The sequence below is a fragment of the Balaenoptera ricei genome, chromosome 5 (genome assembly GCF_028023285.1).
Source record: "Balaenoptera ricei isolate mBalRic1 chromosome 5, mBalRic1.hap2, whole genome shotgun sequence".
NCBI classification, from domain to species: Eukaryota; Metazoa; Chordata; class Mammalia; order Artiodactyla; family Balaenopteridae; genus Balaenoptera; species Balaenoptera ricei.
In genome coordinates this window covers 105,520,345-105,535,129 of record NC_082643.1, presented here as the reverse complement: position 1 = coordinate 105,535,129, position 14,785 = coordinate 105,520,345, and the positions used below count along the sequence as shown (strand labels likewise).

Genomic DNA, 14,785 nt, shown 5'->3' with positions numbered 1-14,785 from the left:
CAGGGAAGCTCGGGAAAGTGTGTTGTAGTCAGAGGGAGAGAGAGGTTGTACCAAAGCCCCAGGCACCCAGGACACAGTGTGTTCAGCCAGTGCGGCTGGAGCATCACATGTCCTGCAGGAGAGCGGCACGGGCGGGTGACAAAGGACCCCGTGTGCCACACCAAGAGGTGGGAGCCCAGACGGTTCCTGGGCGCTGCGGGATTCCAGAAGGCGGCTGCCCCTCTATTATGTCCCAAATGAGCATTTCTCACAGCGCTGGGAGGCATCGCCAGCTGCCTGAAGGACAGATGTTTGCCACCAATTTACGTGTGTGTGTTAGAGCAGATACTACATGGTCCCTAAATTGACATCACTTTTGTGCAGCTGTCAATAAAAACTCTAAAGCAGGACACAGTGGGGTGAAATTACAGCTACTGTACAGGGATTTGTACTCATCACCCCGTGTCCTCTGGCGGGTGCCCCACGGCGACTCTCACCCCACTGCTGTGGGCAGTGGGCTTTAAGGAACAGTGTGTGGGAGCAGCTGGGGTCAGGGGAGAGCCTGGTGCAGGGCTTCCACCACGTTTGTGCCACTGACCTCTGGCAGCCACGTGAAGCCTATAAATCCTTCTCAGAATCATGCTTAAAATGCATAAGACACAACACACAGGAAAAAGAAACCAATTATATTGAAATACTATTATCAAAATATTGCAAAAATGTACATTTGTGATATATTATGCATGTGCTTCCTTATTAACACACCAAAAAAACAAGATCTTACAATACTGTGATTTCAAAGGAATGATGAGACTAAACACTTCCCAAAATCTTGGCAACACCTGCAGTGTGATACAAAGAACACTTGTGATTTGCATTGGTGACAGTCACGGGATTTACTATACTACTGTTGATCGCCTACAGTAAAAAGTGAAAGAATGTGTACACTGCAGACTATAACACGTTGCTGAAAGAAAGTAAAGAAGACCCAAATAAATGGAAAAACACCATGGATTGGAAGACTTAATAATGTTAAGATGGGAATACTTCCCAGACTGATCTACAGATTCAATGCAATCCCTATCAAAATCCCAACAGCTTTTTCTGTAGAAATGGAAATTGCAAGGTATAATGAATAGCCAAAGCAATCTTGAAAACGAAGAATAAGCTAGAGGACTCACGATTCCCAATTTCAAAGTTTACAGTTTCAAAACTTACAGCTACAGTAATCAAAACAGTGTGGGACTGGCATAAGAACAGCCATATCAATCAATGAAATAGAAGGGAGAGTTCAGAAATAAAACCATGTGTTCATGGTCAGCTGATTTTTTCGCTAAGTGTGCCAACCATTCAATGGGGCAAGAACGGTCTCTTCCATAAATGGTGTTGGAACAACTACATATCTGCACACAAAAGAATCAAGTTGGACCCTGACCTCACACCATATACAAAAATTAACTCAAAATGGAATAAAGACCTAAATATAAAAGCTAAAGCCATAAAACTCTTAGAAGAAAACATAGAGGTAAATCTTCATGACCTTGGATTTGGCAATGGTGTCTTAGATGTGACACCAAAAGTACAAGCAACAAAAATAAACTGTACTTCACCAAAATTTTAAAATTTTGTGCATTAATGAACACTAGCAAGAAAGTGAAAAGACACCCCACAAAATGGTAGAAAATATCTGCAAAATGATACATCTGATAAGGATCTAGTATCCAGAGCATATAAGGAACTACTACAACTCAACAACAGAAAGACAAACAACCCAATTAAAGATGTGAAAGGACTTGAATAGACATCGCTCCAAAGAAGATAAACAAATGGCCAACAGGCACAGGAAAAGACGCTCAACATCATTAGCCATTACGAAATGCAAATCAAAGCCACAATGAGATACCACTTCACCCCCACTAGAATGACTATAATAAAAAAATAAACAAGTAGCAAGTGTTGGTGAGGATATGGAAAAAGTGAAAACCTTGTACATTGCTGGTGGGAATATAAAATGGTGCAGCTGCTGTGGAAAACAGCAGTTCCTCAGTATGTTAAACATAATGTCACCACACGAACCAGCAATTCCATTCCTGGTTACATACCCAAGAGAACTCAATACAGGTGGTCACAGAGAAATTTGTACATAAATGTTCACTCCAGCACTATTCACACTTAACCAAAAGGTAGAAACAATGCAAATGTCCATCAATGGATGAATGGATAAACAAAATGTAGTCTTACCCATTCAATGGAACATTACTCAGCCATAAATGGGAATAATGTACTGATACATGCTGCAACATGCATGAACCTTGAAAACATTATCCTAAGTGCAAGAAGCAGTCATACAGGACCATATATTGTATGATTCCACTTATATGCAGTGTCCAGAATAGGGAAATCCATAGAGACAGAAAAGAGATTAGTGGTTGCTTAGAGCTAAGGGCAGGGGGAAATGGGGAGTGACTGCCAGTGGGTATGGGGTCTTCTCTGGGGGTGATTGAAAATGTTCTGAAAATAGATAATGGTGATGGTTGGGCAACACCGAGAATGTAGTAAATGGCACTGAACACTTTAAAATGGTAAATTTTATATTATGTATATTTTACTACCAAAAAAAAAAGGGCCAGAGGCAGGAGGCCGGCCTGTGGCAGGGGTCTGGAAGAGATGGTGAGCCCAAGCCAGAGCAGCCCTGCCCCAGACGCAAGAGGGGTCCAAGGGGTGTTTTCTGGAAAGAACAGCCAGGAATGGACAGCAAATAGGATATGGGCCTCGGGGTGAACTTTATAAGGAGGTTATAAGGAGGGGACCATGTGTCCGAGACGCTCGGGACAGCCCTGGCTGACAGTTACTGCCCCGGCATCCCAAATGCACAGGGTCCACCATCACTCTCCAAAGTGTCCTGGTCTGGGCCATAAATTACATGGCCACTCAACTTACAAGGCCCTGGCCCTTATACCTGTTCTCCAAATGTTCACCACGAGTTGGGAATTAGCAGTCACCCTGTTTCATAGACGAGGAGCTCGATGGGCACTTGAATTTGCTGTGTTCCCATCTGCTCTTTCTGGCCTGGGGTCTCCTCTCCTGCCGGGGGGCCTCCCGGGGGTCACTGCCCAGCTGGGATGGGAACTAGGGCATCTGCAGCAGGGGAGAGTCACCCCGCGGGCCCCATGCAGCTGTGGGTATGGAAAGTAGAGCTTGGCGCGCTCGGTGTCAGGTGGATGTGGGTCCGAATCCTACTGCTATCCCCAGTTAGCCGGCTGACCTTGGGCCGGTTCCTCTCTGACATTAATTCCCCACCTCCAAAATTAGGACAGTAAGATCAACCTTGAAGACTGTTACTAAGAGCCCAGGCAGGCAGCACTGGGTCGATGGCAGCTGGGTCATCCTTACTGCGCTCTCTCTGCCCTCCCACCCTCGAGAGGGAGGGGAAAAGAAATGTGCTTTTCTGCTGAGTAATGCAGTTAAAAAAAAAAAAAATCTTGGAAAAATAAGATGCATCCTGACATCTCCAAGCATTTACAGCACTAAATATTTTCGGTAACCCACACAAAATGAACATACAGACACACCCCCCAGATGACTCAACCCACTTAATTATTCCATTCTAGATAAAGCTCCCACTCTCTAGCTGGGCCAGGAAACCGCAAAACGGGGCAGCTGAACCCTGCATGACGCTCTGCCGAAGGTGACAGAGTGTTGAGATGCATTTCTAGGATCCCCAGTGCCACCTTGCAAAGACCACGCCCACTGCTGAGTGCCAAGGCAACGGTGCCACCGTTCATAAATATTTAACAAATGCATCTTGAAACACACCAGGGGATTATTGGAAAGGGTGGAAAACAGACGGACACCTAGGAAGCTCAAGGTCATTAAGGATGTGAGAAAAGATACAAACCACCCACAGATTCATTTGTTGACAGAAGGCAAAGGGACCCCCAATGCAGCACATGGACACTATTCAAACAAACCTGGTCTCTCCTTCCAGGACATTCTCCTAGCCCTGCACCAACTGTGTAAGGCTGACCTTGGAATTTCTGAAAGCCCCGAAGGCAATGTGGCACCAGGGAAGGGGGCGCGGCTTGTTCGCCCGAACCCTGAACTCACAGGGAGACGATGTGTGGATGTCGGAGGCGTCAGCAGCCCTCCATCACGGCAGCCACAAGCATAAACCTTCCTTTAATCTGCCTAAGTATGGCCCCTCCATCCTCCAAGCGTTAAGAAGCAGCCTCAGCAGCACTGCGACACGCCGCTCTGCATGGGTGAGGGGGACTGTGCAATTAAAACACTGTTTAGGTTTCGTTAATTTGAGAAACATCTCAGGCCCATGTTTATTCTCGGCATAGATACACCTCCAATTAATTAAACAACTGCTTTCCTCGTTGACACTAACCTCTTCGGAAGCCTAGACTTCGGGCCACCTCTGGGTGACTCATCCAGCAATCCCAGTGTGGCAGAGCCTCAGAAAACCCTCTCCCCAGCCAGCAGTTACCTAGCAACCAGCCTAGCAACCTCGCAGCCAAGAGATTAATCCCCGGGTGATAATCATAAAGCAACATCCAAAAAGACATCTCATCTCGAGGATGCCATCTAAAGGTACATAAAGATGAGGAGCAGAGCAGCGGCACCTCGCTCCTGAACTACACAAATTACAGACAAAAGGGGGACATGTTATCTACTTGTTGCTTCAACAGCTGAAAGGCACGATTTCATTTCTGCGATTCACACACGGAGCCAAAAAGAACGAGGAGACAGCTGGGCTGGGGAGCCACATGGAAGCTGCCCCATCACCAGCAGGGTGAGGAAGAGGTTCTGTTCCAGCCACAGCTGTGATGACCCTCAAGTGGGATGGGGGGCAGGGGTGTAGGTCCTCCTCTCCGTTGCCCACACGCATCCCAGTTGTCCAAAAGACAGCCCCCAGCCCTCAGCCAGCTGACGTCTCCCACCACGGAAGCACGCCTCACTGTGTGCGTGCATTCAGAGATGGCAGAAACACAACTGGGCAGTAAAAGGCCGAGAGAACATTCCAGAAAGGCCAGCACCCTTAGCATTTCCAAAAGGCACCAGCCCTCCTGAGCCTGCCCCGTCCTGGTGCTGGAAAGCAGCCCACCCGTAAAGGGTCACGAACTCCGTAGGATCATCTGGAGAGCTTGTTACAATCCACGTCCCCGGGGGCCAGGGTCTCTCTGTTAAAATGGAACCTCAGGTGATTCCAACACAGGTGGCCCCAGACCACACCTGGAGGCCACCTCCCACGCACAGACCCCACGGCCGGCACGCAGGGAGCCCGGTAAACCAGCTTCCTGTTCAGGAGGGCCCTGGAGCAAAGGCAGGAGGTGTGCACGACGCAGGTCATTCAGCTGAGCGACTCAGGCCCACAGGCCTCTGGGTCAAGCTGGCCAGGTCCCCTCGCACTGACTGTGGGACCCTGGGCGGGTCACCTGCTGAATGTGTGATCACCTGTAAAGGGCTCACACCCACTCATGGCCCAGAGAGGGCTCCCTCAGGAGCTGCCATCAAACTTACCCAACAAGCGAGGGTCCCTGGAAATCTCACCAAGTCCCCATCACTTGGGGCCAACAGCCCAGTCAGTCATCCCCTGACTTACGGAGTTGTCACTGCACATGTGTCCAGCACCAGAGGGGAGGCATCAGGGAGCTCCTCTCTTGCCCGACACAGAGGGGCTGGAAAGTTCTGTCTGCACCCAGAGCCCCGCACCTGCACTCTGCCTGACGGTGGCTCAGGGGGCGCTATGCTCTGGCTCTCCCCCAGGTCACCAACTCAGGTCAGGGGGCCTTTGCTTACCAGGGCCACCCCACTGGACACTCATCCCACTCACTGGGACACCAGGTCACAGGCCTCACACCCAGAGAGAAGCATGAGCCAGGGAAAGGGGTCTGGTCACTGTGACATAAAAGGAAAGGAAGGCAGAAAAATGATGCTTACACGGGGGAGGACTCGGGGTACGTGGGCCCCCCCATATCCGAAGTCTGCTGTGAAGGAGGGCGACTTGTGTTCAGATCGAGGCCACAGGGCAGCAGTCACTGGGAAGTGTTTTGAATCAACAAAGGAAAAGGCTTCTTAGAAGCAGAACAGTCCAGCAGCGCAATAGGCTGCCTGGGGCTGAAAGCATCCCATGCAAATGTGTCCTCCAGAAGTCATGCGGACCTCAGGTGTTACAGCCAAGAGCAGGCTGCTTGGGTTCAAGATCTCCGCCTCGGTTTTCCCTCAGTTGTACAATGGAGATAATAATGGTGCCTGCCTCATGAGGTTTCTGAGTATAAAATGAGATCATAAGCATAACGAGCTTGACCCAGCATCTGGCTCATGGGAGCACTCCACTACTGTTAGATGCTGTTATTGCCTCGTTACAAAGGGCGGTGGAAACACCAGGAGAATGAGGTTAATCCCAGGAGGCTTCATGGCAGCGGTGATATCTGAGCTGGCACTGGAAGGTGATGGAAGGGGAACGGGGTCTGGGAATTGGAAGTTGGGGCCCATAGGGAGGTGTGTATGGCAGGAGATGTGAGGAAGGGTGCTGCCTCAGAGGTAGAGTCATGGGGAGTACCCCATCTGCAAAAGAGGCAATGAGGCCCCCTTCAGGGTGGCTGTGAATCACAGGGAGGCCACAGATCTAAGTGCACAGACATGCCTGGCTTATGTATAGAACTGGGGACATGGCCGCTGCACTGCAATAATCCACTGAACACCAAGTGCATATACCACCTTCTTAGACATTCTTAGACATCCCAGGAGGTGGGAGCAGAGAAGGCAGGACTTGTGCCACCACAGCCCGATCCACTGGGGCAGGCACGGATCTTCTGGGTCCTCAGGTTCCGGGCAACCAGAGCCAGGGAACCACACAAAGGCCCAGCTGTGGCTGCTGAGAGCCCTGATGGCCCATGTGCGTCACCCATGCCTTAAACAAGGGACCTGGGGACCTGCATCAGGTGAGCGTGCATGAAAAGCACCAACAAAGGACCCCAGAGGTGGGGACACAGCCTGGCATGCAACCAACAGATGAAGGGATAGCTGTTCAAGTGCCACACTGCACCCTGCTTTGTGGACACCCAAAATGCTGGGGCCAGGAGAGGCAGAGTTCAAGTCAGGGATGACAAACCCAGACACGCTCAGACATCCAGATGGTGTCTGCCATCGGGATGATGGCTATCATGACCTTAAAACTGAGGTCACCTCTGCCTCAGCCAGGGGTCGATCCCCGGGTGTGGACAGGGCAGGTCATGCCAGTGGCAGCAGATGAGGCACATGCCAAGCAGCTGGCCAGAGTGGGAGAGAGATACTGACCTTAGGTCAGTCCAACCTGGCCCCCGTGAACCTCACAACACGGATGAATTACCAAGCCAGGAGCCACCAGAAGAGCATCTCAACCTATACACCCTCCTTAGGCCACCAACAGAAACCACAGATGCAGGCCTCTCTCTCTGTGCCTCAACTTCCCCATCTATAGAATGGGTTATACCAATAGTACCTGCTTCTCGGGGAGGGTTGCTGGGAGGATTAGATGAGCTAACACAAGTAAACACCCCACAGACACAAACGGCAACGACTCTGATGGCACCCGCTGGCTTGGCCGGCCCCTGTATGGTTTTCCCCCAGCCCAGGGAGGCAGCACGGAGTGATGGGAAGGATGTAAAGTCACATTACGCCCTGGCATCCCCAATCACCCCACAAGGCCACCTCACTCCTTGGGCTTCACTTTCATCTCTTAACCAGTTCACAGGTTTGTCATGGAGATCAAACAGGATGCAGTATGCAAAGGGGCTTTGGAAACTGCAGGGCATGGAGGTGGGCAGGTGCCCATGCACCCAGCATAAAGACGCGGCTCACACATCCACGTGGGTGGCAACCAGGGAGCCAGCCAAGGCCACCCTTCAAGGCCTGGGTGACCCACTTATGTCTCCCACATCACCCTTCTGAATCTAGGTGAGGGCTTCCATTTTACCATCTCTCATGTTTCCCAAAGAACAAGTTTCCAGAAGATCAATATCCTAACTTGTTCCTCAACCAACACAGCTGCTTCCATCCTCAGAGGCCACCCAGACTCAGGGAAGAAGGCTCTGTGCCCAGGCCTGGCTGCAATCCCGCCCCTTTCAGCAGTTGTTCTTCCCTGAAGAATGGTCCAGAGCAAGGTTTCCCTCCCCGAAGTGAGCACTTCCAGCAACCCATGTACAGGGCCAGCCAGGCCCCACCCCTCCACATCCTGTCAGATGGAGTGTGAACACAGGGGCTCCGCAGTGGACCACCTCTGACTCCTGGTCCTGCCACGTAGAGCTGAGACCACCCTGTGCCTCAACTTCCCCATCTGCAAAATAGGTTACACGGATAGTACTGACCTCCTGGGGAGGGATGCTTAGCTGAGCCTGCACATGCCAAGGCTCCGATTGGGTCTTGCACTAAGTAAGTGCGATGGGTTGCCCTTTTGTTATTGTCTGCCCTCCTCCCGGAACTGAAGGGATTTTAATGTTTGGTAAGTGATCTGTCATATGTTTATAACCTTTGCCTAAAAGAAAGTTTAGGGATGGGTCTTCCCCGTTATTAAAACTAAGTAATATTGATCATTTTGGAAGTTAAGGGAAAGAAAGAAGAAATTTTAAAAACCACAAGGTCAATTTTGCACATCTGGGGTCAGCCCGTAACGGTGTCTCGTCCTGTTCCCATCACTCCACAGGTCATCTCTGCAGCTCAGCGGACCCCTCCTGGGGGCAAAAGCAGCATCTCATCCGCTTCCAGGGCCACTCACCTTGAACCTCTCAGTAACACCCTCGGTGATGCTGACGGTGAACTCAGCTATCTTGGGAGGACGTGCTTTGCCTTTCTTGCGGTCAGGTTCATATTCAGTCTTAGTTTTCACGACCACCTTGCCCAGGAAACAGAAGCAAACCGTCAGTAGTACAGCCAGATACATTCAGACACACCTGTCCAGAGAGGACAGGAGGGGAAACCCTCGTTCAAAGTCACCATTTCACCAGGAAGCATTTCACAGAAAGAATGAGAACAGCCACCACTTATTAGAAATCTCCTCTGTGCCAAGACTTTCAGAGAAATTACCCATTAGTAATCCTGATAGCAGCCCCAGGAGGGAAAAATGATAACGGAGGGGCAGAGAAGTTAAGTACGTTGGTCAAGGCCCCGTAGCTAGTAGGTGGCAGGGCTAAGAGTAGTCAGCAGGGCTCCTGACTCCTAATTTGATGCTCCCTTCGCTGCCCAGAGCTTCATCGGCCCAGGTGGTGGGAAGGATGCGTTGATTTTTTCACTGGTCTTCATGTGCCGCCACGGGTAAAACAAGAAGATTCAAGGGCACTATTTCCCTCCAGCACTAGGAAGGCGCAGGCAGCCAGCCTTCAAGCAAATCGACCTTGGGGAGTCTGTCGCTACCCCACCATCCTCCTCTCTCCCTGGTCTTGGCAACAGCCCTTAAAGGGTCTCCCTGCTCTGTCCCCCCTCCACTCTCCACTGTGAAGTGGGAGATGTTTTTCCAACCACGAAATCTGCTCTGCCTCTGCCCCGGGCAAGCCCTTTCCCTACACCCCCGCCAGCTTCAGCTGCGCCCCAACCCACCCCTCAAGCCTCCACCCTCGGATGCTCACAGCCTCTCCGCACCATCACTGACCCCATCACACCCCGTTGCCAGGGCTGTTTCCTTCTCTGTCCCCATTGGACGGGGAGGTGAGGCGTCCGGGAGCAGTGTCCAGGGGCTATGTGTGTCTAGTCGCCAAATGCCCACCCCCCAGAGCAGGAGCCAGGAAGTTGGACTGGAGAGAGACAGCCCCCCACCCTCTTGCTCACCCAAGTGACAACGCCCTTCACTGGGTGAACCACAGCGTGGGGACACACTGCCCTCCGTGATGGTGGGACCCAGGGCAGAACAAGCACTCAGGACATTGTGGGCACTCCCAGACTGAGCTGTGACACCAGACCCAGCCTCAGGAAGAAAGTGGCCCACGCCATGCGACACTGAAAAGTGATCCAAGGGCCACACCCCTTTAAAGCACACTCTTGCCTCCCTCCTCCCTTCCGTTACATGCAGCTCTCCCTGCGCTCAGTGCGACAGCCTGCGTGCCCACCCTGGGGGCACCCATCTCTGGGGGCAGCACCTGGGCCTCACCCTGCCATCCTCGAACCCCAACTGTACCTGAGTAGCTGTGGGACCCTGAGCCCAGTGGGGACCCGGTCAGGATCCCATCAGCCCGGATTCCATCTGCCTCTGCCACTAACAGGCTAGGTGACTTCGGGCAAGTTCCTTAAACTCTTTGTGCCTCCATTTCCACATCTGTAGAATGGGGTAACAGTGGTAGTTACCTCCTAACGTCAGTGCGTTGAAGTAATTGAAAGCCATAAAGCATGCAGACAAGTGCCTGGTGAGTAATAAGCATTCAAACACGTCAGCTGAGACTGGCCCCGAGGCTGCTACCAGCTCTGTGACTACTGGCACTGTTGCACCTCAGAACCTCAGCGCTCGGCACACATTCTATTTACAACCTTAACTGTGTTATCTGCCCTCGGACACGTGTCCCCTGGGACAGGTGACATCACCTCCCTGAACCTTAGCTGGGAGCAACACGTTGTCGCTGTTCGGGTTAAGAGATGTCTCGTGAGAGTGCAGTCTGGCTGCAAGCAGGGCAGAGCAAGGGGCCCCGCCAGAGCTTCCACATTCTGGAGGATGGTAGCCTTCAGCCGAGTGACCTTGCACACATCCTATAAACTCCTGGAGACTCGGTTTCCTCATCTGTGACCTCAGAAATCTGGCCCAACCATCACTCCCTGCTAGAATGCCCATCTCTGGAGCATCTCTGGAGCATGTCAGGGATGGGAGACTCGTCACCTTCAGAGCTGCTTAGGCTATCCCGGATGGCCTGATTGGTTGGCCAGAATTTCATACCTGCCTGAAACCTCCTCCCTGGTATAAGCCAACTATATGCCAGACGGTTCTGGAATGGAACAGACTGAGGACGAAAGCGGAGGCTGAGTGGAGGGAATCACCTGACGGAGGTGCTGCCTGGGGATGCAGTGTCCCTGGCACAGGCTGAGGCAGGAGGGGAAGGTGGGCACGGTGGCGCCAGGCTGTGCTAACTGGGCAAGTCTGACACCTAGACAGGGAAGGGGGAGGCGGAAGCCGAGTCCTCAGGCAGCCCTGCCCCTCCCACAAAGCTTCTTTTGGACCATCAATGCCCCAGAGTGGCCCCACGTGACCCGGGTGCACAGGTGTGACCAGCTGATCCTCTTTTCTTGAAATAAAACACCTGTTCCAGCATCGCTCTGGCCCCTGCCCCCTGCTCTCCTACCCAAACACAGACAACAGAGTTGGGGGAATCAAAACCACTTTGGGGAGCTGAGTAAGGCTATCAAAAGGCCCACCATGGGAATAACGGAATCCTGCAGAAAGGAAGGACCCATGGCAGGGACAGTCTCTCATCCCCACCCCTGCCCCACGGCCAGCAATCACCAACATGCCCCAATATACGACAAGCCCTGAGTCAGAACCTCCCTGCCAGGCATTAAATTAAACAATAAATGCCAGCACACTTGGGGGAACAGAGTGTGCTTCCTCGTGGCTGGGATGATTTTAAAAAGCAGCAAGGTGGTCAGAATGGATGTGTGTGGATAATTTTAGGTTTGAGTTTTACTATATAATTGTCTAGACGTTTAAACGTTTTTAATGTTAATTCTTGAAAATATTGCCCTTAATGGACACAGAAACTACTTGATTGCAGGCGGTATTCAAGAAAGAGGGGATTCCTTAAATTCAACAAAAAGAAAAAAAAAAAATCCCACTTTAAGGGGAGGATGATGAATGGCTGTCCCCAGTTACCCTAATACTGAGGAGCACGAGTGCTTATTTGGAGATTTCACAAAAGGAACAAAGAGAGGAAGGAGGCGGTGTAGGAGCGCGCACCCTGCCACATCTACCGCCGATGTGGGAGGGGTGGGCGCAGAGGGTAAGGAGGGGGATTCAGCCCCTAGGGAGGGCCCATCTGGCCAAGGAGAGGGGCCTCTCCACCCCAAAGGGGCAAATCGGGCTGAAACTGCATCATCCGGGAAGGCACGACGGGCAGCCGTACCACTCCTGGGCTCACCCCAGAACCAGAGCCCCTGGTACCCCGGGGCAAGGACGAGCGGGGCTGGGTTGTAGGTGGAGGGGCCAGGGGCCTCTCTCGGACAAGAGTCCCACGAAAATCAAGAAAGGACCTTTCCGCGACCGCGTTCCATTGTCAGGAAGAAGCTGTCATCTAAGGCGGGGCGGGGGTGGGGGGAGAGCCAGATCACCCGATCCAGAATCCCGCGCGGGTACGTGGTCCTCCGAGGGGCGTCCTCCACATCGCCCGAGCCCGCCCCCAGTTCGCGTCCCCAGCGCACGCGGCGCGTTTCTTTTGTTGCGGCCGCCACCCGAGATTTGGGGGTGCGCACCCGGCGGTCCTGGGTGCCGGGGGCCTCTCACCTTATCCGGGGGCGGGAACTGCAGTTGATTGACATCAAGGGGCGTCATCAGGGGGATGGTGTCGAAGCCATCCTCCAGCAGCGGCTGCTTGGTGCCCTTCTCCGCGAAATTGTTCCCCAACTTCACCATGGTTCCGGGAGACCCGAGGCTGACGCCTGCGGAGCGAGGGCCGGGCGGGAGTCACCGCGAGCAGGACCCAACCGCTGTCCCGGGCGTCGGCGAGCTCTCCGGCCCCCGCCTCGTCTCCGAGGAGGGGTCGTGAGGACGCAGAGGTCGCGGCCCGAGGGCTGGGGGGTGGGTGCTGTGTATTTACGGACTCACCCGCTGGGCGAAAGCGCCGAGCTCAGGGACGCCTAGCAGCCGGGGAGGGGGCGCCGCCCCTGCCCGCGGGTCTAGACGCGTCCCCGGTCCTGGCGACGCCGCGCCGGTGACATGCCCAGGGACCCCTGTCCCTCCCACCTGGGGAGATGCGCGGCCCTGTACCCGGCTCCCCGGCGGAAGGGTCCAACCCGGGCGCCCCGCGGCCCCGCCTGCCGGCCAGCACTCACCCCACGCCCGGCTCCGGCAGGTCTGGACTCCGACCGCACTCCGAGCCTCCGCGTCGCCCGCTCCCGCTCACAGCAATGGCAGAGGCGGCGCCGCGCGGGCCGGGGCGGGGGCGCCGCGCGATTGGGCTCCCTCCCCCCGCTCGCCACCTCCCTTCCTGCCGCTCCCGGGGGTTAACTGCGCGCGGTGAGTGCGTGCGTGTGGCGGCGGCGGCAGCCTTGACGCAGCGCGCGCGCGCCGGCCGCACAAAGAAGCGCGGGGCGGGCGCAGTGGGGCGCTCCCTGTGGACCCCCCAGTCGCCGGGACCTCGGCGTGGGGGGCGATAAGGGGGATGGGATCGCGCCCCGGATGGGAGGCTCGGAGCGGCGGGAGGGCGCCACAGGGCTGGAGGCCGGGGATGGGGGAAAGAGAGGTGCAGGCTGCGCAACCCCGGGGCGGCGGCCGGGGCGCAAGGCGATTCGAAGCGAGAGAGGGGCGAGGGGATCCTAGGGATGGAGCGATCCCCCAAAGTGGGGGAAAAGGTGCCCCCCTTGCAGCCGAGCCAATCTGGGAGTCCTGAAGGATAGGGAAGGGTCCTGGGGGGGAGGGTTCCAGGAGGCGGTGGGCGGTGGCAGAGACCAGAGCGTGGTCTGGTTAGTGCGTGGCTGGGTTGGGGAGAGGGCGACAAAAAGAGGGCGTGTCCCTGGTGAAAGGAAGCTCGGATGGGAATGGAGGGGGGAGTTTTTCGGTGGTACAGGATGTGGAGGGAGCGCTCTCCAGAGCTGGGGACGGTGTCCGGATGTGGGGGGACGCCCAGGGTAGCGGAAGGGAAGGTATCCAGGGTAAAGAGAGCGCTTCGCTTGACGCGTTGGAGCGTTTCTCTGGTCTGGTCGGAAGATAAAGCTGGGGTCCGCTCCCGGCAGCCGCAGCCTCGATCATCCAGGGCGCAGAGAAGGGGCGTCCTGGAACGAAGAAGCGGGTTTCTAACCCGATCCGTTGGCCCTCTCTCCCCCCAGCGGGGCCACTGTCGCAGCTGCCCAGATTAGGGCCCCATTTTATAGACTTCCAACCAGCCCTAGCCTAGGGCTCCCCGGATGAGAAACTGCGGGGTTTCGGGGAACAAGACCAGGTGCGGAAGGAAGGCTGCTGCTGGAAAAAGGGCACCTCCCAGGCCCCTGTGTCCTGCTGGGGCCCTGCTAGGACACAGAGTAGGTATCCCCCAAAGTCTCACTTTGACACCCTTTGCCTGATTCTGTTTTGCGTGGCTGATGGCCTGAGACCCAGCGTTTTCCATCTGCCGCCTGAGAGCCATGAGAGGACCACCCCGGCAGAACCTCCTCTCCATAGAGCTAGAGAACAGGAACACTATTCCCTCGCTCCCTGCTGAGCCTTGGGCCACCAGGTCAGTCTAGGAACCTGGCCATGGGCACCTTGATTTCAAAATCCCCGGGAGGGCACAAGCAGATGAGGCGCCTGGATTTCTCTTAACTGGGCCCAAGTCCTCAGCAGGGTCCACGTGAGCCTTTGACCACAGGGCAGCCTGGCAGGACCCAGGCTCTTGGCGCACACGACCCCTGGCCAGCCCAGGAAGGGCCGGTGTCCCAGACGCAGGCACCTGGGGGCCTGGCATCAGCATCCTTCTGGCAAAGGCCCTTTGAACGCAGGACTGGTACAGCGATAAGGCATCTGTGTGTGGTCCGGGTTCTTACAGGGGACCAGGGGAGCCTCCCCCCTGACGCTTTGTTACTTCCTGCAGTAGTTGAGGAAGAGTAGCTAGAATCTGCTCAGGTGCTGGTTTAGGTGCGTCCCTGGCCAGACTAAGCT

The 14,785-nt window shown here is 54.5% G+C and overlaps 1 protein-coding gene across 1 annotated transcript in view; it reads right to left on the bottom strand.

The window, feature by feature from the left end:
- The window catches only part of NSG1 (neuronal vesicle trafficking associated 1), a 31,157-nt gene extending 18,035 nt beyond the window's left edge, over positions 1-13,122 (bottom strand). Inside the window, exons 1-3 of the mRNA XM_059923341.1 lie at positions 12,985-13,122; positions 12,437-12,591; positions 8,741-8,857 (exon numbers count right to left, since the gene is read on the bottom strand). Coding sequence (XP_059779324.1) covers positions 8,741-8,857; positions 12,437-12,565 — 246 coding nt within the window. The 5' untranslated portion in view covers positions 12,566-12,591; positions 12,985-13,122. The remainder of the gene's footprint in view (positions 1-8,740; positions 8,858-12,436; positions 12,592-12,984) is intronic.
- Between the last annotated feature and the right edge of the window lie 1,663 nt (positions 13,123-14,785).